This window comes from Myxocyprinus asiaticus, chromosome 21, assembly GCF_019703515.2.
Source record: "Myxocyprinus asiaticus isolate MX2 ecotype Aquarium Trade chromosome 21, UBuf_Myxa_2, whole genome shotgun sequence".
NCBI lineage: Eukaryota > Metazoa > Chordata > Actinopteri > Cypriniformes > Catostomidae > Myxocyprinus > Myxocyprinus asiaticus.
In genome coordinates this window covers 44,891,834-44,919,446 of record NC_059364.1, presented here as the reverse complement: position 1 = coordinate 44,919,446, position 27,613 = coordinate 44,891,834, and the positions used below count along the sequence as shown (strand labels likewise).

Here is a 27,613-nt window from a genome sequence, read left to right as displayed (position 1 = left end):
CTGCACTATCACAACATGGAGCAAATGATCAAACTAATCAAATCAGTTGGAAGGGGAGCTTGGTTAGCTAAGGTCGACATCACTTCAGCCTTCAAAGTCATGCCAATCAACCTAAACTTCTGGCATCTTTTCGGAGTAAGATGGAGAGAAAATATTTACTTCGCAGTACGTCTGACTTTCGGCTGTAAAAGCAGCCCTAAAATCTTTGACATGCTATCTGGAGACCTTTGTTGGATACTGACAAATAATCATGTAGTCCCCTACCTCATTAATTTGCTCGATGATTTCCTCTTCATCTTTCCGAAACATCAAGACCAGCGACAAACATCAAATTTCTGAGTATTAACCTTGATTCCAAGCCTCCCATCCTAAAGAAAATATAGACATCTTTGCAATCACATGCAACCTGCTTGCTACTCCCTAATGCTATAAAAAGGACTTTCTCTTCTTGCTTGGCCATCTTAATTTTGCCATGCACATCTATGGGGGTCTTCCCATCGGGAAGAACACCACTTAGCGAACAGACGCCACTTAAGGCATACAGATGCCTCGTAGAGGGGGCCCTAGCCTGAGTGATCATGTCTACCACCGCTTAGGTCTTCCGCATCCCGTCCAGGGGCCAGACATGGAGATTCCAGAGGTCTGGTCGTGGGTGCCAGAGGGTGCCCCGTCCCTGAGAAAGAAGGTCCTTCCTGAGGGGAATTCGCCAGGGGGGGCTGTCGCGTGGAGCGTGAGGTCCGAGAACCACGTCTGGGTGGACCAGTAGGGTGCTACCAGGACGACCTGCTCCTCGTCCTCCCTGACCTTGCACTGGGTCTGTGCAAGTAGGCTCACTGGGGGAAACACATATTTGCGCATGCCAGGGGGCCAGCTGTGTGCCAGCGCATTTATGCCGAGGGGGGCCTCGGTCAGGGCGTACCAGAGCGGGCAGTGGGGAGGATTCTTGGGAGGCAAACAGGTGCACCTTGATGTAAAATCACTTTCATTATTCCACAGGACTGTCGTTTCATTTCCCACCTGCTGTCTCTCACGTCCTCAGTACCCGCTCTAAATGACTTAGTGGCTCTAAACTCATCCTGCAGGGCAGATATAAAGATATATTATGGATTACATTCCTCAAGCAATGGAATGGTCTCACCTTTTTCTACGACAGTTTGCTCTCCCATCCCAGTGATTTGTGTCTCCACACCAATACGGCTCCCTCTGTCGGTTGCTGAGTTTTTTTTCCAAGGCCACTGGTTTGCTTCTACTTGGCCACCAGAGTTCTTGACCCTGTCTCAGTCCTCAGCCTCTTCTGCTCTCTACGAGCTCTACCCTATCACAGTAGCAGCTAAACTTTGGAGGAAACAATGGACATCAAAAAAGATTATTTTCTCTGCAATGATTCAGCAACAGCTCAGTGCATAAATAAAGGCCGATCAAACTCTCTAAAATTAATGCAGTTATTAAGATGTTTCATCTGGACAGTGGCATACAAAAAAATTATTTTTAAAGCAGAACATATTCCCAGCCATAAAAATCAAATTGCTGACGCTCTGTCCCATTTTGCCTTGCAGAAATTCAGAACCTTGGCTCCGTAGGTGGACATTTCTCATACACTAGTTCCTCTCTTTTCAGATCTGATATTCCAATAAAGAATCCCCTCAAATATCACCACAGTTTGTCTCCGAAAACTCGACTGCCACAGAGTTCGGAGGAAGTCAACCAGGGAACAAAGTTTGCGAACACTACTGGGAATTAATGGTGCACGTCTTCAGCTCAAAAGGAGGTGGAAGACGCTATGTGCAAGTGATACACCTGGCCGGCTATCCTGGGCTTATCCGCTTGTATTGCGTACCACTACCTGGGACGAAAACGGTTCCACCCGGAGGTTGTAGAACCTTGCAAAGGTGTTGGGTGTTGCCCAGCCTTCTGCTCTGCAAATGTCTGTTAGAGAGGCACCCCTGGCCAGGGCCCAGGAGGCCGCTACACCCCTGGTAGAATGGGCTTGTAGCCCTACAAGGGGCGGCATGTCCTGGGCATGACATGCCATAGTTATGGCGTCAATGAGCCAGTGGGCGATCCTCTGCTTGGAGACAGTGCTTCCTTTCCGCTGTGCACCAAAGCAGACAAAGAGCTGCTCAGAGATCCTAAAGCTCTACGTGCGATCCAAATAGATGCCTAAAGCGCGCACCGGACACAGCAACGACAGGGCTGGGTCTGCCTCCTCCTGGGGCAGCGCTTGCAGGTTCACCACCCGGTCCCTAAAAGGGGTCGTGGGAACCTTGGGCATATAGCCCGGTCAGGGTCTCAGGATCACATGAGAGTAGACCGGACCGAACTCCAGGCACATTTCGCTGACAGAGAACACTTGCAGGTCTCCACCCTCTTGATGGAAGTGAGTGCAGTCAGGAGGGCAGTCTTTAAGGAGAGTGCCTTAAGCTCGGCTGACTGCAAAGGCTCAAAGGGGTCTCTCTGTAGACCCTGAAGAACTACAGAGAGGTCCCATGAGGGAACAAGGCGCGGTTTGGAGGGATTCAGCTTCCTGGCGCCTCTTAGGAACCTGATGATCAGGTTGTGCTTCCCTAAGGACTTACCGTCAACTGCGTCGTGGTGTGCTGCTATGGTGGCAACTTACACCTTCAAGGTGGAAGGGGACAGCCTCCCTTCCAACCTCTCCTGCAGGAAGGAAAGCACTGATCTGAGTGTGCATCTCTGGGGGTCTTCCCATTGGGAAGAACACAACTTAGCGAATAGACGCCACTTAAGGCATACAGATGCCTCGTAGAGGGGGCCCTAGCCTGAGTGATCATGTCTACCACCACTTAGGCCTTCCACGTCCCGTCCAGGGGCCAGACATGGAGATTCCAGAGGTCTGGTCACGGGTGCCAGATGGTGCCCTGTCCCTGAGAAAGAAGGTCCTTCCTCGGGAATTCGCCAGGGGGGGGCTGTTGCGAGGAGCGTGAGGTCTGAGAACCACGTCTGGGTGGGCCAGTAGGGTGCTACCAGAACGACCTGCTCCTTGTCCTCCCTGACCTTGCACAGGGTCTGTGCAAGTAGGCTCACTGGGGGAAACGCATATTTGCACATGCCAGGGGGCCAGCTGTGTGCCAGCACGTTTATGCTGAGGGGGGCCTCGGTCAGGGCGTACCAGAGTGGGCAGTGGGGAGGATTCTTAGGAGGCGAACAGGTGCATCTGTGCCTGTCCAAATCGACTCCAAATCAGCTGGACCACCTGAGGGTGGAGTCTCCACTCTCCCCTGAGAATAACCTGTCGTGACAGCGTGTCTGCTGTAGTGTTGAGTTTGCCCGGGATGTGAGTGGCTCGCAGCGACTTGAAGTTCTGCTGAATCCAGAGGAGGAGACGGGATTCAGCAGCTCGAGGAGGTGAGTTGTGACATACAACAAGAGCGCAGACCGCCTTGGTGGTTGACATATGCTACTGTTGCCGTGTTGTCTGTCTGAACTAACATGTGCATGCCCTGGATCAATGACCGAAACCTACGCATGGCGAGCAGAATTACCAAAAACTCGAGGCAGTTTATGTGCCAATGCAGTCGCGGGCCCGTCCACAAGCCGGCGGCTGCGTGCCCGTTGCAAACAGCGGCGCAGCCCGTTCTGGAGGCGTCAGTCGTGACCACGATGCACCTGGAGACCAGTTCGAAACGAGAGGTCGGTCCAAGGGCTGAAAAGACAGTGACAGACTGGTGTGATGACCATGCGATGTGTCCCGCGACGCCATGCCCATCTCGGGACTCGAGTCTGAAGCCAGTGCTGAAGTGGTCTCATATGCATCAACCCGAGCATTGCCACCGCTGAGGATGCCATATGCCCCAGGAGCCTCTGAAAAAGTTTCAGTGGAACCACTGTTTTCTGTTTGAACGCCTTCAAACAGGCCAACACCGACTGGGCGCACTCGTTCGTGAGGCGCACTGTCAATGTGACTGAGTCCAACTCCAAACTGAGAAAAGAGATGCTCTGAACTGGGAGGAGCTTGCTCTTTTCCCTGTTGACCCGAAGCTCTAGTCGGCTGAGATGTGAGAGCACCAAGTCCCTGTGTGTGCACAACATGTCCCGAGAGTGAGCTAAGATTAGCCAGTCGTCGAGATAGTTGAGAATGCGAATGCCTACCTCCCTTAGCGGGGCAAGGGCTGCCTCTGCGACCTTCGTGAAGACACGAGGAGACAGGGACAGGCCGAAAGGGAGGACCTTGTACTGATATGCCTGACCCTTGAATGCAATCTGCAGGAAGGGTCTGTGTCGAGGAAGGATCTAGTTGTAGAAGTACGCATCCTTCAGGTCTACCGCTGCGAACCAATCTTGATGCCGGATGCTCGCCAGAATGTGTTTTTGCGTCAGCATCTTGAACGGGAGTCTGTGTAAAGCCCGGTTCAGCACTCGCAGGTCCAAGGTTAGCCGCAACCCACCGCCTTTTTTCGGTACAATGAAGTAGGGGCTGTAAAACCCCTTCTTCATCTCGGCCGGAGGGACAGGTTCTATCACGCCCTTCCGTAGGAGAGTAGCGATCACCACGCGCAAGATAGCAGCGTTTTCGTCCTTCACCAAGGTGAAGTGGATACCGCTGGACATGGGCGGACGCCTGGCGAACTGAATCGCGTAGCCGAGTCGGACGGTCCAGACCAGCCATCGCGACGTATTGGAAAGCGCAAGCCACGTGTCCTAGTTCCGTGCAAGGGGGACCAAAGGGACAATGTTGTCAGACATACCGGCAGGTGGCACCTCGCGGCGGGGCGGAGCTTGAGGTGCCACACCATGTCGTGGCCGTGCTGAGTCTAGGGACATAGAAGCACTTACCTGGCTCCTTGTGACCACGCCCGGAACAGCCTGGGACGGGGCGGAAGAGGCCTGTCCTCGTGACCCGTAGAGACTGTCACATCGGGGGTGGATTTGTGCCACAGCTAGGCGCTTAGGGGCGGGAGACAAAACCTGCCAAATAGAGTGGTGGACGGTGGTTGTGATGACGGCCGTGCACACCGGATACATGACCCAGGGAACAAGGAAACTTCTCTTGCTGAACTCTTGAGTACTGCAGCCACTTGGGCATGCAGCGCAATTAAATGCAAAGGTAACAAAAAGATTCTCCTCCCGGCCTTCGACCGGGGGATGGAGAGGTCTGCTTACCAGCTCCAGAGCAGCGGATTTCGTTGTCCCTGGGTCGCCCGTCTCAATGGCGCTTTGAAGCCTTTCACGGGTTCTTGGCGGCCGCGAGACGGGTGGCGTCTGCTTCCTGCGGTAGGCTCCATGCCGGGGCCGGGCTGAAGGGGCGGGCTGTGGCGGAGCCGGTGCAGTCACCACAGGGGGACACCCTTTGCAACGAGCAGAAGGGGTGCGGGATCTTGTGCCGCGCCGGTGCAGGATATTCCGGATAGCCTCCGTCTACTGCTCCACTGTCGAGAACTGCTGGGCAAAGTCCTTAACGGTGTCGCCAAATAGGCCAGCCTGGAAGATGGGGGCAGCAAGGAACCATGTCCTGTCTGCCTCACCCATCTCGACCAGGTTGAGCCAAACGTGGCGCTTTTGGACCACTAATGTGGACATCGTCTGCCCGAGAGACCGCGCCGTGACCTCCGTCGCTCGGAGAGCGACGTCGGTCGTCAAGCGCAGTTTCTGCATCAATCCCGGGGTGGAACTACCATCGTGCAGTTCCTTCAGCGCCTTGGCGGGCTTTCAGGAGAGCCATTGCATGCAGGGCAGAGGCGGCTTATCCAGCGGCACCGTAGGCCTTGGCCGTCAGAGACAACATAAACCTACAGGCCTTGGATGGGGGCTTCGGGCACCCGCGCCAGGTGGTCGTGCTCTGCGGGCATAGGTGCACCACGAGTGCCTTTATCCACCAGGGATTGCCGAATAGCCCTTGGCCACCCCACCATCGAGGGTAGTGAGGGTGGGGAAGCTGAAAAGATCGGGACCAGGCAGTAAAAAAGTGCCTCCCACGACCTTGTCAGCGTGCTCCACTGTCCCGCTCTCCGTTGCTGTGCTCGAGAGCTCATCACATTCGCGGGCTCCAAATAAGAGGTTGAACTCTCCATGAGATGATCCGGCAGACTCATCCGGAAGCCCGATCGGGGCAGATGAGCATGCTGGGGAATGGGAGGTCTGCGGGGGGATACCCGGTAGAGGCGGCCCCATTGGGGTCCCCAAATCGCCCCCAGTGCTAGCCGCACTGGCCTCATACCCGTGGGTAAAAGGACCGAGGCGGGAAGCCTCTGGGGTGGCTTGCTTTCTTACGAAGGCGAGCCGCGACCACATCATTGCCATGGACATGCCCTCGCAATGAGTACATGACCATTCACGAATGCTGTCTCCGTGTGAGCAGTGCCCAGACACGAAAGACAGTGATCGTGACCGAGAGATAACGAGCGCAACCAGGAATAACACACAATCAGAAAGGCATCTTTAAAAAGACGCGTCTTTAAACAGACATTCCGTGTGTGCTGCTCTTTCAGAGAAATATACTCTTTTAGAGAAATATACTCTTATTTCTGCCGAAGCGCCCAGGGGCATTCTCTGCAGTGCACCAGTGCAGAGGAGGGAGAAGCCGCTGAAATGCGCCGTCAGATCCAGCAGAGGTGAATGAACAGTCGTGGGAATTGAGCTCTGAGAGCATGACCGTTCGGCTCCGAAGTGAAAATCTGAATGAGTGGTTGCATACCAGCTCCTTTTTTACCCGTATGTCCAGGGGAGTGGCATACAAATTCCACTCGCCAATTTTCATTGCCATTTTATCAAAGACCAGAGGTGTCTCGGGCTCCCAAGAGTGACCCCTAATGTCACTACATCGACACAACGTCAAGTGAGTGACAGATAGGGAACTTACATTTGTGATAGGACAAGTTTACGTTATGCCAGAGTGCCTTAGTGTTTTTTTCTTAATAAATTTAGCTTCATTAAGCAGCATGTTACCAGCATTTCATAATAAACAACCTGAAAGAATACTACAATTTTGTAAAATTAATTTAGAGATAGCATCATCTCTTTCGTATGCCCTAGCATTTTGGGTGCCCTAAGCAGATTTTCAAAATGGGACCCCCCTACCTACAAGTACGCCTATTCCAACACACCCAACATCAATATCTAAACAAGCTTAAAATTATGCAAATAAACAAGTCTATTTGTTCAAACACATAAAGTTTAAAAATGCAAAACTATCAACTAGTTTATCAGAACAGGTATAACTATTTGAGAAGTAGAAAAAAAGAAAGAACATATTTTAAAAAAAACAAAACAAAAAAACACACATCACATGCACAAATGAGTAAATATGTTTAATGAATAAGAAAGAATTAAATTACCAATTGAAGTAGATGAACCAAAAGAACACATGTTCTTTGCACCCTGGTTTATTATAAAACAGTATATAATCTAACAGCATACTCAGTGTATGTAGTATAAGTACTGTGACGGAACTTAAATACATCACTGGCAGTGGGATGAAACACATCTGATGTGTCACGTAATAGTTCCTCGCCACTGCTGTCTTTAAATGTTGAGCGTGGCTTTAGAGAGAGCGGTCTCCTCAGGCCCAGGGATCGGGTAACCGCGTTGCCGTAATGACCCTTACTCTCTGCCGACCTGTGAGATGCCGAGCCACTGAAAAGACAAAGCTGCCACACATGCGCACAGGAACAAGAAAAGCCCACGTTCACCTACCTAAACCAAACCATTCTTTGCACTGCCCAGCCTTCAGTGAGCCCCAGATTATGACGAGAACACCATGTTTCCTTTCCATGATATCACACTGCCCTTAGACACTTTATTTGCACCTTTTGTTTTTATTTAAAATTAATGACTTTTTGATGGTGTTCACTGTCTTCGCTTACATTGATCGATAAAGGGAGAATAGTGAAATTGGCAAAAGGCCAATACCAACTGTCATACCAATGTCACCACACTAATTTGGCTGAAGAATGTCAAATTTACAAATAAACTCTCCATGTCTTTTCTTCAAAGCTTGTGTAATATTTGTAATAGTTTTAACAGGTTCCATCGGACTACTGACGTGCATACAACTGTGCTGTAAGGGCAGTACTAGTTACATTTATTGCAAATAATTATTTGGTTACACTGAACCCATGGTAGGGGGCCCCCTGGTGGCCGCAGGGGCCCTATACAGCTGCTTATGTCGCCTAATAATTAAGGATGGCACTGTATGGACGGCATGCAAAGACAACCAAAAGACATCCTAATTATACTTAACTATAGCAAGCAGTATTTTTTTAAGCACTGTTCAAGTCATAATTTTTATTTGTATAGTGCTTTTCACAACACACATTGTTTCAAAGCAGCTTTACAGAAAATCATGCATTAACAAAAAATGAAACTGTATTATCTATAAAGTCTTAGAGTGATCATTGTGTAGTTTGATTAAATATGATTTTAAGTTGTGTATAAAAATGTAATAATTAAATAATAATTGAATTTAGAACCCCTGTGAGCAAGCTGAAGGTGACTGTGGCAAGGAACACAAAACTCCATTAGATGTTGGTTAATGGAGAAAAATAACCTTGGGAGAAACCAGGCTCACTGTGGGGGCCAGTTCACCTCTGGCTAACCAGCATGAATATAATGCCAATATTAGTTATTTATGTGCTGTGCAGGTCATTGTTTAAGATTATTAAACTAAGTAAGTGTTAAGGTCCAGTGTTTAAAAATAAATAAATAAATAAATTATGAACTGTAAGATTAATGACTAATGCCTTTGAAGTCCATCCTGGATTAACTGTAGAAGTTCACATAGATGCATTGTCCTTTGGTAGTTGGCTGATTAAGGCTTTTGTTGGCAATTAAATGATAGTCTATGTATTCCATTTCAAGAGTGTAGTCCAGCAGAGATGCAGGCAGAGATCAATGAGGTGCATCGCAGTTCAACCAGCAGGTAATTTCAGTGAGGTTCGGTGGGGTCCATCCTAAATCCAAGGTTCAGGCAGTGGCATATGAAGTATTCGATGTCTTACAGTTGGAGTTGGCATCAGTTCATCCTCTGAAGTCCATTGTAAAAGACTGATGTGATGTCTGGCTAGCATTTAGTGCTGGTAGTGCTGCATTTAGTCTTCATCACTCACATAGCAGTGGAGTATGGCTCCAAGCAGGAATGGAGCTGGATCTGGCCGGCTCTGTTAACCTCGGGATATGAATCCAGAGGTTAAGACATGGAAACAAATAGAGTAATATTAGCATAGATGCCATTCAATTTTATGCAGAGTTATAGATCATGATAGATGTTTCTGTTTCCGGCAGACCTAACTAAAGCAGCCTAATTGTGAGCTGATGAATAAATTAGGTGTATGCCTGGCTAGACTTAAACTGAGTGAGTGTGTCTGCATCCCGAACAGTATTAGGGAGACTATTCCATAGTTTAGGAGCCAAATAGGAAAAGGATCTACCTCCTTTTGTTGGATTTTGATATTCTAGGATATTCTAAAAAGCCAGAATTTTGGGGCCTGGGTAACTCAGCGAGTATTGACACTGACTACCACCCCTGGAGTTGGGAGTTCGAATCCAGGGCATGCTGAATGACTCCAGCCAGGTCTCCTAAGCAACCAAATTGGCCCGTTTGCTAGGGAGGGCAGACTCACATGGAGTAACCTCCTTGTGGTCGCTATAATGTGGTTCTCGCTCTCGGTGGGCGCGTGGTGAGTTGTGCGTGGATGCCGAATCTGCGCATCTTATCATGTGGCTTGTTGAGCGCGTCACCATGGAAAGGTGGCACGCATGGAGGCCCACGCTCAACAAGCCACGTGATAAGATGTGTGGATTGACGGTCTCAGATGCAGAGGAAACAGAGATTCGTTGAGGTGAGTCACTACGCCACCATGAGGACTTAGAGCGCATTGGGAATTGTGCATTCCAAATTGGGGAGAAAAATGTATGATATATGATATCTAGGTGATACAGTCTCTATATGTTGTAGTTTATGTGACCTGTGTGACATCTCAAGGCAGATAGCAGATGTTTGGATTAACCAGTTTGTCTGCTTCCTGTCCTGGGCCCCAATTAGTCAAATACTATCACTATTAAGACTATGAGCCAAATTACTAGAGAGGAGAGCGGTGCCTTCCCTTGAGGGATGGAGTCCGTCTCTCTTTAGCAGGTCAGGACTACCTCAAAAACTCTTCCAATTCTCCATAAATCCTATGCTATTCTCCAGACACCACTCAGACTTCCAGCCATTCAGTGACACTAATCTACTATAAACCTCATCACCACGATGAGCAGGGAGGGGCCAAAGCATATTACAGTGTCTGACATCATTTTTGCAAGTTTACACATCTCTTTAACATTATCTTTAGTGATCTCAGGCTGGCAAAGTCAGACAACGTTAGTGCCGACATGAATAACATTTTTAGAAAAACTATGTTTAGCATTAGCCAGCACTTGTAAATTTGATCCGATGTCAGACACTCGAGCCCCGGAAATGCATTTAACAATGGTGGCTGGAGTCTCTATTTCCACGTTCCTTACAATAGAATCACCAGTTATCAAGGTTGTTGTAATATAAATTGTGGTTTGTTTCTTGTTAGTCAATCCTCACATGAAGGAAAATGGTCCATTTCTTTTAAGAGCTTCGTTGGTATTGGATCTAACATACATGTTGTGGCTTTTGATTTTTTTATACATTCTGTTAGCTTTTCATGAACTATAACAGCGAAGGATTGAAGTTGCTCATGAGGAAAATTATGATACACTGTTTTTTGAGGTGCTGTGACATTAAATTGCATAGTTCCAATTTTAATTCTGATTATTTCAATTTTATCAGTAAAGAAATTCATGAAGTCATTACTATTGTGCTGCGACAGAATATCTGGTTCAGTCGATGCTTTATTCCTAACCAATTTAGCCACAGTACTGAATAAACATGTAGGATATTTGTGGTTTCCTATCTGTCACTCACTCGATGTTGGTGTCGATGTAGTGACACTAGGGGTCGCCAATGAAAATTGGCGAGTGGTATTTGCATGCCAATCCCCCGGACATACGGATATAAAAGGAGCTGGTATGCAACCACTCAGATTTTCTCTTTGGAGCCAAACGGTCATGCTCCTTGAGCTGAATATCACTGTTCATTCACCTCGGCGCATTTCAGTGGCTTCTCCCTCCTCTGCACTGGTGCACTGCAGAGAACGCCCCTGGGCGCTTCGGCAGAAAAACTAGAGAGTATATTTTCTGAAAGAGCATTTTTCCCCTCTAAAAGAGTACATTTCTCTAAAAGAGCGCACACACGGAACGTCTTTTTAAAGACCCGTCTTTCTAAAGATGCCTTTCCGATTGTGTGTTATTCCTGGTTGCGGTTGTTATCTCTCAACTTCGGATGGTCATGATCGCTGTCATTCGTGTCTGGGCGCGACCCACACTGCGAGAACATGACCATGGCAACGTTGCGGTCGCTTCGATGTCCCTAGACTCAGCATGGGCACGACGTGCTGTGGCACCTCGCACTCCGCCCCACCACGAGGCCCCACCTACCGGTACGTCCGAAGACGTTGTCCCCTTGGTCCCCCTCGCGCGGAATTTGGACGCGTGGCTTGTGCTTTCCAATCCGTCGCGGTGGCTGATCCGGACTGTACGACTTGGCTACGCGATTCAGTTCGCCAGGCGCCCGCCCAGGTTCAGCGGTATTCACTTCACCTTGGTCAAGGGTGAAAACGCCACCACCCTGCGCGCGGAGATCGCTACCCTCCTACGGAAGGACGCGATAGAACCTGTCCCTCCAGCCGAGATGAAGAAAGGGTTTTACAGCCCCTACTTCATCGTGCTGAAAAAAGGCGGTGGGTTGCGGCCAATCTTGGACCTGCGAGTACTGAACCGGGCTTTACACAGACTCCCGTTCAAGATGCTGACGCAAAGACGCATTCTGGTGAGCGTCCTGCATCAAGATTGGTTCGCGGCGGTAGACCTGAAGGATGCGTACTTTCATGTCTCGATCCTTCCTCGACACAAACCCTTCCTTCAGTTCGCGTTTGAGGGTCAGGCGTATCAGTACAAAGTCCTCCCTTTCGGCGTGTCCCTGTCTCCTCGCGTCTTTACGAAGATCGCAGAGGCTGCCCTTGCCCCGTTAAGGGAGGTGGGCATTCGCATTCTCAACTATCTCGACGACTGGCTAATCCTAGCTCACTCTCGAGACGTGTTGTGCGCACACAGGGACCTGGTGCTCTCACACCTCAGCCGACTAGGGCTTTGGGTCAACTGGGAAAAGAGCAAGCTCCTCCCGGTTCAGAGCATCTCTTTTCTCGGTTTGTAGTTGGACTCAGTCTCCTTGACGGCGCGCCTTACAAACGAGCGCACCCAGTCGGTGCTGGCCTGTTTGAAGGCATTCAAGCAGGGAACAGCAGTTCCACTGAAACTTTTTCAGAGGCTCCTGGGGCATATGGCATCCTCGGCGGTGGCCAGCCTGCTCGGGTTGATGCATATGAGGCCACTTCAGCACTGGCTCCAGGCTCGAGTCCCGAGACGGGTATGGCACCATGGGACACACCGCGTGGCCGTTATGTTGGTCTGTCACCGTCTTTTCAGCCCTTGGACCGACCTCTCATTTCTACGAGCAGGTGTTCCTCTAGAACTGGTCTCCAGGCGTGTCGTGGTCACGACAGACGCCTCCAAAATGGGCTGGGGTGCTGTTTGCAATGGGCACGCAGCCGCTGGCCTCTGGACGGGCCCGCAACTGCATTGGCACATCAACTGCCTCGAGTTACTGGCAATTCTGCTCGCCCTGCGGAGGTTCCGGACATTGATCCAGGGCAAGCACGTGTTAGTTCGGACAGACAGCATGGCAGCGGTAGCATATGTCAACCGCCAAGGCGGTATGCGCTCTCGCTGTATGTCACAACTCGCCCGCCGTCTCCTCCTCCGGAGTCAGCAGCACTTCAAGTCGCTGCGAGCCACTCACATCCCGGGCAACCTCAACACTACAGCGGACATGCTGTCACGGCAGGTTTCCCTCGGGAGAGTGGAGACTCCACCCTCAGGTGGTCCAGCTGATTTGGAGTCGATTCGGACGGGCACAGGTGGACCTGTTCGAATCCCAAGAATCCTCCCACTGCCTGCTCTGGTACGCCCTCACCGAGGCTCCCCTCGACCTGGTGTGCTGGCCATGAGGCACACAGCAAGTCTGCCCACCACACACCGCCAGTTCACGTAACACAGTTCAGCCTTGTGGCGTTTCGTATTGGGACCCCTAGTGTCACTACATCGACACCAACGTCGAGTGAGTGACAGATAGGGAACGTCGTGGTTACTGGTGTAACCTCTGTTCCCTGATGGAGGGAATGAGTCGTTGTGTTCCACCTGCCACAACGCTGAACTACCCACTGAAATGGCCGGACCTTATATCGGCTCCTTTAGCATAAAACCTGAATGAGTGGTTGCGTACCAGCTCCTTTTATACCCGTATGTCCAGGGGAGTGGAATGCAAATACCACTCGCCAATTTTCATTGGCCTTTTAGCTCCCAAGAGTGACCCCTAGTGTCACTACATCGACACCAACATCTCGTTCCCTCCATCAGGGAACGGAGGTTACACCAGTAACCACGACATTATTTTCTATGAGTTTACTAAAATATGCTGACCTGGCAGTATTTAGTGCCTGTCTGTAGCTACAGACACTATCCTTCCATGCACCGCAAAATACCTCTAATTTTGTATTCTTCAACTTGCACTCCATTTTCCAAGCTGCTCTCTTGAGAGCATGAGTGTGATTATTGTACCATGGTGCGTGAGCTTTTTTCTTGAATTTTCTTTCATCGAAGGGGTGCGACACTGTCAACAGTGCTAGAGAAAACTTTATTTATATTTTCTGTTATTACATCAAGTTCTTCTAGACTTTTTTGCTTATGGAGTATGTGAGACAATTCTGGAGGATTATTAGTGAAGCTATCTTTAGTGGTCGAAAGAATAGTTCTACCTGAACGAAAGCGTGGTGTATATTGAGTGACATTAGCTGATTGCATCAAACAAGAGATGAGGTAATGATCTGATATGTCATCGCTCTGTGGTAGAATTTCTATAGTATCAACATCAACTTCATATGACAGAATTAAATCTAGGGTATGATTATGGCGATGAGTTGGTCCTGTCACATTTTGTCTGACTCCAAGAGAGTTGAGAATATTGATAAATGCTAATCCCAATGTGTAATTTTCCTTATCTATGTGAATGTTGAAGTCACCAAAAATTAAAGCTCTATCTACATTAACTACTAGATCTGATAGAAAATTAGCAAATTCACCAAGGAAATCTGAGTATGGCCCAGGTGATCTATATACTGTAGCAAGGGCAAAAGATGACAGAGATTTTTTATTTATATCTGATGGTGTCATATTAAGCATTATTAGTTCAAAAGACTTAAACTTATATCCTGTCCTCTGTGTAACACCAAAAATGTCATTGTAAATTGTAACAACACCTTCTCCTCGACCCTTCAGATGACGCTCATGTTTATAACAATAACCTGAAGGAGTAGATTCATTTAAACTAATATATTAATACTTTTTAAGCCAGGTTTCAGTAAAACAGTGTGCATTCAAACTATGATCTGTAATCATTTCATTTACAATTAGTGTTTTGGTAGAAAGAGATCTAATGTTTATATGTGTCATGATTCACTGTTGTGTTGCCTTGTGTTTATCCACTGTCTTCTGTTTTCCCTGGACTAAACTTCCCAAAATGCACTGCCCTCATCTCTGTCAGCTGTTCCCAATTGTTCTCACCTGTGTTCCACTCCCTCGTTAGTCCTTGTGTATATAATGCCCTGATTTCTGTTCAGTCTTTGTCAGTTGTTGTGTTTTCTCCATTTCATGTACCGGTTCCTATCGTAGATGAAACGTTTGTTTTATTTCCTAGTTCCTAGTTTTGCCTTGTTCCTGTGTTTTCCTTGTTTTTGTACTTTGATTTATTTCTTATTATACAGGTGCATCTCAATAAATTAGAATGTCGTGGAAAAGTTCATTTATTTCAGTAATTCAACTCAAATTGTGAAACTCGTGTATTAAATAAATTCAGTGCACACAGATTGAAGTAGTTTAAGTATTTGGTTCTTTTAATTGTGATGATTTTGGCTCACATTTAACAAAAACCCACCAATTCACTATCTCAAAAAATTAGAATACATCATAAGACCAATAAAAAAACATTTTTAGTGAATTGTTGGCCTTCTGGAAAGTATGTTAATTTACTGTATATGTACTCAATACTTGGTAGGGGCTCCTTTTGCTTTAATTACTGCCTCAGTTCGGCGTGGCATGGAGGTGATCAGTTTGTGGCACTGCTGAGGTGGTATGGAAGCCCAGGTTTCTTTGACAGTGGCCTTCAGCTTATCTGCATTTTTTGGTCTCTTGTTTCTCATTTTCCTCTTGACAATACCCCATAGATTCTCTACGGGGTTCAGGTCTGGTGAGTTTGCTGGCCAGTCAAGCACACCAATACCATGGTCATTTAACCAACTTTTGGTGCTTTTGGCAGTGTGGGCAGGTGCCAAATCCTGCTGGAAAATGAAATCAGCATCTTTAAAAAGCAGGTCAGCAGAAGGAAGCATGAAGTGCTCCAAAATTCCTTGGTAAACGGGTGCAGTGACTTTGGTTTTCAAAAAACACAATGGACCAACACCAGCAGATGACATTGCACCTCAGATCATCACAGACTGTGGAAACTTAACACTGAACTTCAAGCAACTTGGGCTATGAGCTTCTCCACCCTTCCTCCAGACTCTAGGACCTTGGTTTCCAAATGAACTTGCTCTCATCTGAAAAGAGGACTTTGGAACACTGGGCAACAGTCCAGTTCTTCTTCTCCTTAGCCCAGGTAAGACGCCTCTGACGTTGTCTGTGGATCAGGAGTGGCTTAACAAGAGGAATACGACAACTGTAGCCAAATTCCTTGACATGTCTGTGTGTGGTGGCTCTTGATGCCTTGACCCCAGCCTCAGTCCATTCCTTGTGAAGTTCACCCAAATTCTTGAATCGATTTTGCTTGACAATCATAAGGCTGCGGTTCTCTTGCTTGGTTGCATCTTTTTCTTCCACACTTTTTCCTTCCACTCAACTTTCTGTTAACATGCTTGGATACAGCACTCTGTGAACAGCCAGCTTCTTTGGCAATGAATGTTTGTGGCTTACCCTCCTTGTGAAGGGTGTCAATGATTGTCTTCTGGACAACTGTCAGATCAGCAGTCTTCCCCATGATTGTGTAGCCTAGTGAACCAAACTGAGAGACCATTTTGAAGGCTCAGGAAACCTTTGCAGGTGTTTTGAGTTGATTAGCTGATTGGCATGTCACCATATTCTAATTTTTTGAGATAGTGAATTGGTGGGTTTTTGTTAAATGTGAGCCAAAATCATCACAATTAAAAGAACCAAAGACTTAAACTACTTCAGTCTGTGTGCATTGAATTTATTTAATACACGAGTTTCACAATTTGAGTTGAATTACCGAAATAAATGAACTTTTCCACGACATTCTAATTTATTGAGATGCACCTGTACATCACACTGCACCTAGATCCTGCTTTCTTACTTCCTTCAAACATTACAGAACAACTGACCAAATGGATCTAGTGGCTATGTTCGTCCAGTTGAGCCGGGAGGATTTACCCATAAGGGAATACTCTCATCGTTTCAGCGCCATTGCCAGCTTCACTAGATTTGCTGATTCCCACCTTAAGTCAGTTTACCGGATCGGACTAACAGCTCACCGGTGGAGGGAATTGCCAGAGACGGGAGACTACACATGGGAGGAATATGTGAAATTGACACTAGAAACTCTGGCTTCAGAGGATCCTCCTCTCCCTACCCTGATCCTGGCTTCCAAGCCTTTCACACCTGAGTCTGCTCCACGCCATCACAGCTACGCCTGAGTCTGCTCCACGCCATGTCACAGCTATGCCTGAGTGTGCTCCACGCCATGTCACAGCTACGCCTGAGTCTGCTCCACGCCATGTCACATCTACGCCTGAGTCTGCTCCATGCCAGGTCACAGCCAAGTCTGAGTCTGCTCCACGCCAGGTCACAGCCAAGTCTGAGTCTGTTCCACACCCAGTCACAGCCAAGTCTGAGTCTGCTCCACACCAAATCACAGCCCAGCCTTCCATGGCTCCTTGCTCCATGCCTCCTGTGACCCCTGTCTCCAAGCCTCCCGCGGCCCCTGTCTCCAAGCCTCCCGCGGCCCCTGTCTCCAAGCCTCCCACGGCCCTTGTCTCCAAGCCTCCCGCGGCCTCTGTCTCCAAGCCTCCTGCGGCCCCTGTCTCCAAGCCTCCCACGGCCTCTGTCTCCAAGCCTCCTGCGGCCCCTGTCTCCAAGCCTTCCATGACCCCTGTCTCCAAGTTGAATGATCCCCCACTGAGGTCGGTGTGTAGGGCCATGACGACCCTTCTGTACAAATTATCAGTTCCCATGCCTGCCATGGCCAACGAGCCAACACCCATGCCTGCCACGGCCAACGAGCCAACACCCACGCTTGCCATGGCCAACGAGCCAGTGCCCACACCTGCCACAGCCAACGAGCCAACACCCACGCCTGCCATGGCCAATGAGCCAGCACCCACACCTGCCAGGGCCAACGAGCCCACGCCTGCCACGGCCAACGAGCCAACGCCCACGCCTGCAACGGCCAACGAGCCAACGCCAAGGCCTTTCACGGCCAACGAGCCAATGCCCCGTCTGTCACGGCCAACAATTTTGAAGCCTCGTCTGTCCCAGAGTCAGCGTTACCAGCCTCGTCCGTCCCAGAGCCAGTGTTGCCAACTCATCCATCCTAGAGCCAGCGTTGCCATCCTCGTCTGTCCCAGAGTTCTGTCATGATTCACTGTTGTGTTGCCTTGTGTTTATCCTCTGTCTTCTGTTTTCCCTGGACTACACTTCCCAAAATGCACTGCCCTCATCTCTGTCAGCTGTTCCCAAATGTTCTCATCTGTGTTCCATTCCCTTGTTAGTCCTTGTGTATATAATGCCCTGATTTCTGTTCAGCCTTTGTCAGTTGTTGTGTTTTCTCCGTTTCATGTACGGGTTCCTATCGTGGATGTAATGTTTATTTTATTTCCTAGTTCCTAGTTTTGCCTTGTTCCTGTGTTTTCCTTGTTTTTGTACTTTGATTTATTTCTTGTTAAACATCATGCTGCACCTAGATCCTGCTTTCTTAATTCCTTCAGATGTTACAATATGATGTTTATCTTCAATTTATTGTTATTTCTTTCAAGTTTGACCGTAATGTTTTTCTAAATGATTTAGTGAGGGGTTTGTGTTTGGTAGTCCGGGGAACAGACAGTCTCTATATGATATCTAGGTGATACGGTCTCTTTGTGTTGTAGTTTATGTGACCTGTGTGGCATCTCAAGGCAGCTAGCAGTTTGTCTGCTTCCTGACCTGGGCCCCAATTAGTCAAATACTATCACTATTAAGACTATGAGCCAAATTACTAGAGAGGAGAGCGGCACCTTCCCTGGAGGGATGGAGTCCGTCTTTCATAAATCCTGTGCTATTCTCCGGACACCACTCAGACCTCCAGCCATTCAGTGACACTAATCTACTATTAACCTCATCACCACGATGAGCAGGGAGGGGCCAGAGCATATTACAGTGTCTGACATCATTTTTGCAAGTTCACACACCTCTTTAACATTATCTTTAGTGATCTCTGACTGGCAAAGTCGGACATTGTTAGTACCGACATGAATAACATTTTTAGAAAAACTGTGTTTAGCATTAGCCAGCACTTGTAAATTTGATCTGATGTCAGACACTCGAGCCCTGGAAATGCATTTAACAATGGTGTCTGGAGTCTCTATTTCCATGTTCCTTACAGTAGAATCACCAGTTATCAAGGCTGTTGTAATGTAAATTGTGGTTTGTTTCTTGTAAGTAGATCCTCACATGAAAGAAAATATGAAAATGGTCTATTCAGACTGCAGAATCATGGTATTCCTCTGAAACCCCATACAGTATCTTTCCTCAGTAACAAAGGCTCTGAAGCTCTATATATAAGGTATCTGAATATAAAATGCCTGAACAATATCTTTAAATGCACTCAAACACAAATACTGGATTGCTCATTCCGCTTCAAAACCTGCAGTTGATCCTATCTTTTAATATTCTTATCCATTTGAATCTATTTTAAACTTTTGGTAGAAGTTAGGCCCCACAACTTTGGCTGTGTTTTTGGGCCCCCAGTGTCCTCATCCTTGCTCCTTGTATACTGTGTACTGGAAAAAGCAACACTTTTGAAGAGACTATTTTGTATTATTTCATAGCCATTCAAGTTATTAGTGTCCAGACCTTTCTGGGGAGGAAATGTAGAGACCGGACATATAGAAACTTTAATTGAATACCCCTGCTATACTTTGTACACAATATAGTTACTTCACACTATTTGTCATTTATAAGTATGTGTACCTTTAGTTATCAAATTAAAACAACATTTAATGTATTCTTTAAATTTAGGATTATAAGTGTCTTTGGCTCATGTATATAAATATAAAAATAAATATATAACATATATGATTATTATTATAAATAGTATGTGTTAGTAGATACTGTATATTAGTAGTAATGTATGATAATGATAATACTAATAATATTAATAATAATAAATGCATAATTATTTCAATTTGGTGTATTTCGTAAGTAATTTCAGAATAGATTTAGATTTTTTTTTTTAAAGTACTGCTGTAAAAGAATATTTTTTTTTTTGGCTTAAAAAAGAATAGTATTGTTTTGTTTTAAAAATTATTAAAACAGGACAACATTTTTTAATAAAAATGTTTTTGGTGAGTTTATAATGTAATACATTTCTCATAATGTAAAAACCTATTACATTATGCAAATAAACGTTTTTACATTATATGCTTACAATTTTATTATATTTTCAGAAAATGATTACATTATGAACATTTATTACATTTAACTTATTACATTATGCTTAATTATTAAATTATTAGTTGCTGCAAACCCTTTATAAACTCTTAACACGGGTATGGTTAATGTAAAGTGTTACACTTTTAGTATTACAGTTCTGTAGCCTGTTTTATCCCAGTACTCATCTATCAGAGCTTTAAGTATTTCATCAGTTTTCTGTAGTGTGTGGAACAAAGCAGACATTTTGCTGTGCTGTTTTTTTACGATGACCTTTGGATTATTGATTGCATTCAGCATGCTAAACATGCTGAACAACTGATCTCACGCAGATGCTTAACTGTGACGGCGACTGATAGTGCTATTTCATGTCTTATTAATGAGATGCTCAGATGTACATTTACATTCATGTGCTGCTCTTTCCAACCAAAATCATTTACAGGAATGTGTATACTGTGTTTCATAACAATTACTCTTCATCGGGTAGTATACAGATCCAGACAGCAAGGCCAGATGTAGTCTTTGATGATATGGAGATGAGAATGTTCAGTCACATCCCATTGGAGTGTAAAAGTGTCCTTTGAAGTTCCGTAAATTTTGTCTAGCAGTATTAATATGTTTTCAATTGTTAGGCTGAATATTGCTCATTCAAAATGAACACAATGCACAAACTTCTTTTGCCATGTTGCATGTTTCATGGTTTTACATTATATGCAGTAATTTGTGCAGACAGAGATTCTTGGACACGCAGTGTTCTTCAAAGGCTAATTTTCTTGTTAGTTTGTTTTGCAGTTTGGAAAAATCATCACATGCGTACAGTGACCAACTACTTTATTGTAAACCTGTCCTTCGCTGACATCCTGGTCACGATCACATGTCTTCCTGCAAGTCTTGTGGTGGACATCACAGAAACCTGGTTCTTTGGACAGACCCTGTGTAAGATACTACCTTACTTACAGGTAATGCAACTGACTTTTATTCACTGATTTGGAACTATATTTTTATCCTGATCTCATTACTATATGTAGCTATTCGTAGATAACATTTAAATATACATTTTTGTATGTTTGGATAGACGCTGAAATGTACAATATGGACTTACTGACAGCATCGAAAATGTAAACATTTTCACACATTTACAGCTTTAGAGATGTTCAGTATATACAAATATTTCATATCATAAACATATTTCTATAGTTAAATTTTTAGTATTTCATAGATATTTTAAATCCCCTAACCCAACCACTACCTTTAAATATAACCACTTTTCAACAATAGAAAATACTTAACATTTCAGAGATGAAGATAATTGAAAAAAGGCTTAAACTTTTCTCACAAAAGTTAAAGGAATTTTTCAACCAAAAATGAAAATTCTCTCATTATTCACTTACCCTGATGACATCCCAGATGTGTATGACTGTCTTTCTTCAGCAGAACACAAATGAAGATTTTTAGAAGAAGATAGAGCTTTGTCAGGTCCTTATAATGTATGTACACGGGTGCCAGCACTTTGACGGTCCAAAAGTCACATTTAGGCAGCATAAAAGTACTCCAGTCGATCAGTGAATGGTTTCTGAAGTGAACTGATAGGTTTATGTAAGAAACAAGTTGATAAATTAAAACATTTTAATTTTAAATTGGTGCTTCCATCCAGGTCTCTGATGCGGTTTGAAATGGCCGAACTCTCGCGTGACGTTCGTTCTTCTGTTGTAAATATGCGCCGCTTCTGAATTCTCGCGTGAACTCGGCAATGCACTTACGTCAAGCTTTGCGTCAGCTGCTGGCAGGAAGTGCTTTTTAAAAGTTAATAACGTTATAATTATCAATTTATTTTTTACATAAACATATCGACTTGCATCAGAAGACATTCATTGATCGACTGGAGTCATGTGGATTACTTTATTGCTGCCTAAATATGACTTTTGGTCCGTCAAAGTGCTGGCACCCATGTTCTTCTAATGCAAGCACCAGACAGAGCTCTATCGTCTTCTAAAAATCTTTATTTGTGTTCTGCTGAAGACAGACAGTCATACACATCTGGGATGGCATCAGAGTAAGTAAATAATGAGAGAGTTTCATTTTTGGGTGAACTATTCCTTTAACATACAGTTGTGCTCAAAAGTTTGCATACCCTTGGAGAATTGGTAATATATGTACCATTTTTAAAGAAAACATGAGTGAGCAGGCAAAACACATTTCTTTTATTTCTCATGGGATTTATATTCAACTATAGGTTATAACAGAATGGCACAATCATAAAGCTCTATTTTGATCTCGTCACTCCAAATTACAGTGTGCCAGAAGCTGTGAGGCGTGTCAAGGTGTTGTCGGGCATATTGTAACCGGGCTTTTTTGTGGCATTGGCGCAGTAAAGGCTTCTTTCTGGCAACTCGAACATGCAGCTCATTTTTGTTCAAGTATCGTCATATTGTGCTCCTTGAAACAACCACACTGTCTTTTTCCAGAGCAGCCTGTATTTCTCCTGAGGTTACCTGTGGGTTTTTCTTTGTATCCGGAACAATTCTTCTGGCAGTTGTGGCTGAAATCTTTCTTGGTCTACCTGACCTTGGCTTGGTATCAAGAGATCCCCGAATTTTCCACTTCTTAATAAGTGATTGAACAGTACTGACTGGCATTTTCAAGGCTTTGGATATCTTTTTATATCCTTTTCCATCTTTATAAAGTTCCAATACCTTGTTATGCAGGTCTTTTGACAGTTCTTTTCTGCTCCCCACGGCTCAGTATCTAGCCTGCTCAATGCATCCACGTGAGAGCTGCTTCTTCTTCTTCTCTTCGTTTTTTGGCGGGTTGCAAACAACTTTTAAAGGTGCATACCGCCAGCTACTGTACAAGAGTGTGTATCACCATGTCACTTAGCTCATATTCTATTATGCAATCTTGTGCTTTTTAAAAAGGTAAAAAGTGCCCTCCTGATCTCTCTTATCCCTTCTTCCTCCCCTTCTGTTCCCAATACCCCTTTTAGATCCCACGCCCGTCCTGTTTCTCTTACTTTGTCATGTAAGTTCCTTCTATCAGATTCATATACGGTACAATGCATAATGACATGTCCTACATTTTCTTTATCTCCACAGTTAGCACACTTATTACTATTTCTTTTCCTTAGAACAGCCAACGTACTATTTATTCCTGTGTGATCTAATCTGAGTCTTGTTATTAATATTTCCTTTCTTCTGTTCTTTTCTTTATAGATCTTTATTTTAACTGATTTTTGAATTTTATAATATCTCCTTCCTTTCAGATCTTCATCCCACTTATTCTGCCAAATCTCCATTCCTTTATTTTTAATCAGGGCTTTCCCTTCTCCTTTTCCTTATGTAATTGAAATTGAGATTTCCTTTTGTAAAGCTTTTTTTGCAAGCAAGTTAGCTCCCTCATTTCCTGTCAGTCCCTCATGAGCTGGCACCCAACAAAACTCCACATCAATACCATATCTATGGATCCTAATTTTTTTTTTTTTAAGTAGTTCTATGATAAGATCTTCTCTATCACTTTTCCTCGATTGGATGCTTCCCAAAACAGCGATTGAATCAGTGCATATAACCACCCTATCCGGTTTAACCTCTTAAACCCATTGTAACCCTATTATGACTGCCACTAATTCTGCTGTATACACTGATAAATAATCGGAAAGTCTTTTAGCTATGGTTATTTTAAATTCAGGGATGTATACACCAATTCCCACACTCCCTTGCTTATTCTTTGACCCATCTGTGTAAATTTTAAGGTAGTTGAAATACTTATTTCTTACATATAAACTTGCTTTGTTACCCACTTCATTCGTTTGCCATTCTCTTTTCTTCTCTAATATATTAATATCTATTTCTGTTACTGGATAAAGCCATGGTGGAATATTATTAATTGGTGTAGTCCTAGTGAATTCTATAGCCTCCAAGCCATATTCACTAGCTCTTCCTTTCGATGTCCATCCAAATCCACTTCTCTTAAATTTGTCATATTCCCAGCAGTTCTGAATTGTTATTTTTGTGGGGTTTTCCTCTCACATCCTTTTAAACTAATCCAGTATGTAAGTGATAATTTTTCTCTTCTGAGATCCAATGGTATTTCACCTGCTTCTATTAGGACAGCATTAATGGGGGTTGAATTTATGGCTCCTGTACATAGCCATAGAGCTTTATACTGTAATCTGTCTATATTTAGTAGTACTGTCTTAGCTGCTGCTCCATAGACTATACATCCATAATCAATTGTTGATCTCATAATAGCTCTGTATATATCAATTAGTGACTGCTTATAAGCCCCCCCAATCAAATCCAGCCACTGCTTTTAGTAAATGTATTACTTTCTTGCATTTTGATTCTATATGTTTAATATGCACTTTCCATGTGTATTTATCATCTAGCCATAGTCCTAAGTACTTAAACTCAGACACCCTCTCCATTAGCTTCCCATATAGTGTCAGCTTCTGAACATCAATCGTTTGCTTATTTGTAAATATCATATAGCAGGACTTACTCATTGAGAGCATAAACCCCCATTTATATGAACATTTTCACATGAGAGCTAACAAACTCATTGACTATTTATACACAGACACTAATTGCAATTGAAAAAGCCACAGGTGTGGGAAATTAACCTTTAATTGCCATTTAAACCTGCCGCTACCGGTTGATGCACGTATCAAATTCAAGGCTCTGATGCTGGCATACAGAACAGTTACTGGGTCTGCTCCAGCATACCTAAAATCATTTATGAAGAGCTACGCGCACACTAGAAGTCTGCGGTCGGCTAAGGAACGTCGCCTTGTTGTACCAACACAAAGAGGCACCAAAACACTTTCCCGGACTTTCAGCTTCATCATACCACGTTGGTGGAACGACCTTCCCAACTCCATCCGTGAAGCTGACTCACTCTCTGTCTTCAAAAAACGACTAAAAACACATCTTTTCATGAGCACTTAACCAGTCATTAAAAAAAAAAAAAAATTCTGTTGCACTTTATTCTATTTTGAATACTATTATGATGCTAGTGATACTTTGTAATACAGCACTTTTCATTATGTTTTCCTCTCTTGTAAGTTGCTTTGGATAAAAGCATCTGCCAAATGAATAAATGTAAATGTAAATGTAAATGTAATGTGTGTGTCAACTTGTGTGTCTGTAACAAGGCCAAACATTCAAGGGTATGTAAACTTCTGATCAGGGCCATTTGGGTGATTTCTGTTATCATTATGATTTAAAAAGGAGTCAAACAACTATGTGATCATAAATGGCTTCATATGACTATCCTTAAATAAAATAATTTTTTTTTGCATGATCAGTCATATTTTCAAAATCAATGCCAAAATTTCACAATTTCTGACAGGGTATGCTAACTTTTGAGCTGTTAGCATAGAACTGTATGTCTTCTGAAGATTTGGATTATAGCGGCCAAATAGAATTGGTTACTTTTATAATTGTTTTATGCTGCTTTTTTAAAATATTTTATGAGTTGTTATTTTTTTTTATTTTATTTTTTTTTTATTTTATTTTTTTGTGTGTGTCTCTTGGCAAACAAATAACAATTAAATACTTAAGTAATGATTAAACGATTACAGAATTTTTATTCATTTTAACATTTTAAAGTTTAGTCTTGGTTAAATTTCTATAATCCTCAGAAACAAGTTGAAAATGGTACCAGAAATCAAACAGAACAGAATGAAACCATTATAATTTTAAATTAGGTAAATGCTTGAACTGAGTTTAAAAAAAAAAAAAAAAAAATGTCATGGCAGTGAACATTTAATCATTTTATTTCATTGATTATAAATCTAATAAAAATAAACAGATTAATTGCAAACAAATTAAAAATGAATAGATTCAAGAAGTCATTTTTATTTGTATAGCACTTTTCACAACACATCATTTCAAACAGCTTTACAGAAAATTATGCTGTAACAGAAAATTATGCCTTAATATGCCTTTCTAAACTTTATGTAGCATAAATATAAAATACAAATAAATGTAGCCTATTTTTCCTTTTTGATTATTTGCTTAGTTGAACACCTTTGTGTTGTGAATGTGTATGCTGTCTAAAGGTTTTATGCTAATCTTGCAGCCTGTTTGTAATGTAAAGATAGATTACGGAGAGAAGTTTAGAAGCCAATTGCAGTTGTACAACAGTACATACATACACCGAATAGCCACAACATTAAAACCACTTGCCTTATATTGTTTAAGTCCCCCTCATGCCGCCAAAACAGCGCCAACCCGCGTCTCAGAATACCATTCTGAGATACAGTTCTTCTCACCACAATTGTACAGAGCAGTTATCTGAATTACTGTAGACTTTGTCAGTTCAAACCAGTCTGGCCATTCTCCGTTAACCTCTCTCATCAACAAGGCATTTCCATTCCTCAGAACTGCCACTCACTGGATGTTTTTTGTTTTTGGCACCATTCTAGTAAATTCTAGAGACTTTTGTGTGTGAAAATCCCAGGAGATCAGCAGTTACAGAAATACTCAAACCAGCCGTCTGGCACCAATAATCATCCATGTGATTATCTAATCAGCCAATCGTGTGGCAGCAGTGCAGTGCATAAAATCATGCTGATACAGGTCAGGAGCTTTAGTTAATGTTCACATCAACCATCAGAATGGGGAAAAATGTAATCTCAGTGATTTGGACCATGGCATGATTCTGAGATGCGGGTTGGCGCTGTTTGGTGGCACGAGGGGGACCTACACAATATTATGCAGGTGATTTTAATGTTGTGGCTGATCGGTGTATATCCAAAACAAAGAGAGCAAGGAATCCAAAAGCACTGTACATGAAAAACACAGAACACAACAGGAACCAACATATGACTCTAACATCCTACAAAGACTGAACAAAACACAGGGCTATAAACAGGGTTGAGAAGGTTACTTTAAAACAGTATTCCACTACAGATTACAGAATACATGCTGAAAAATTTAATTTGTAATGTATTCTGTTAGATTACTCAAAGTCAGTAACATAATATTAATACTTTGGATTACTTCTTCAGCACCAAGTAAATAACGTAAGAAAATTAATATATATATATATATACATTCTCTGATAAAGCCAATATATCTTATGCAGATTTGCTACTCAAGTAAATTTATCTTGTTTTAATGATTTTTAGATATTTTTTTACAGAAAAAACAATATTTAATTTCTCACCAAGAATAAGAATTTTGCAGCATATCTTTGCTCTAACATCAAAGGTCTTACTAGAGAAAAAAAGGTTCTGCTCCAATGTGCATTTACATCATAGAATTCATTATAAAATATAATCGTGCCTGGTAACAGATGCATGTAAAAGTAATAAATAGTATTTTAGCTTAGCATAAAGCTAAATGTTCACATGATAATTTACACAAGGTTAACTATTTTTGCTGCTCCAAACTTCAAAACCCCACAGAGTGTACTGTATACAACCACATCCTTTTTTGATCGCATGTGGATTATATTCATAGGCAGAAAATTTATTATTTGTAGCTTTCTCTACGGTGTTAAAGGCTACACTGGTTAGCATTTCTTGTAAAAATACCCTAACCTACCCTAGATTTGTGTTAAGCTGTAGAAACACGATGTAGCTCCTCTATTAAGCTTCCAAGGGAAAGTTCCTCAATGATGTTATATCCACCTTTTCACTCACATCAGTGTGAAAGCGCTCATATGAATGTAACACATCATAAGAAAGTGTTTCACTGCTGTTCAAATGCTCCTCGGATTGCATCATTTATATAGATGCATGTTTTCCAACTGAATACACTAAATATTAAATTAAACAATT

At 43.8% G+C, this 27,613-nt stretch overlaps 1 protein-coding gene across 1 annotated transcript in view; it reads left to right on the top strand.

The window, feature by feature from the left end:
* LOC127411746 (orexin receptor type 2-like) overlaps nucleotides 1–27,613 on the top strand; it is a 162,892-nt gene that overhangs the window by 27,047 nt on the left and 108,232 nt on the right. The window contains exon 2 of the mRNA XM_051647478.1: nucleotides 20,614–20,792. Coding sequence (XP_051503438.1) covers nucleotides 20,614–20,792 — 179 coding nt within the window. The remainder of the gene's footprint in view (nucleotides 1–20,613; nucleotides 20,793–27,613) is intronic.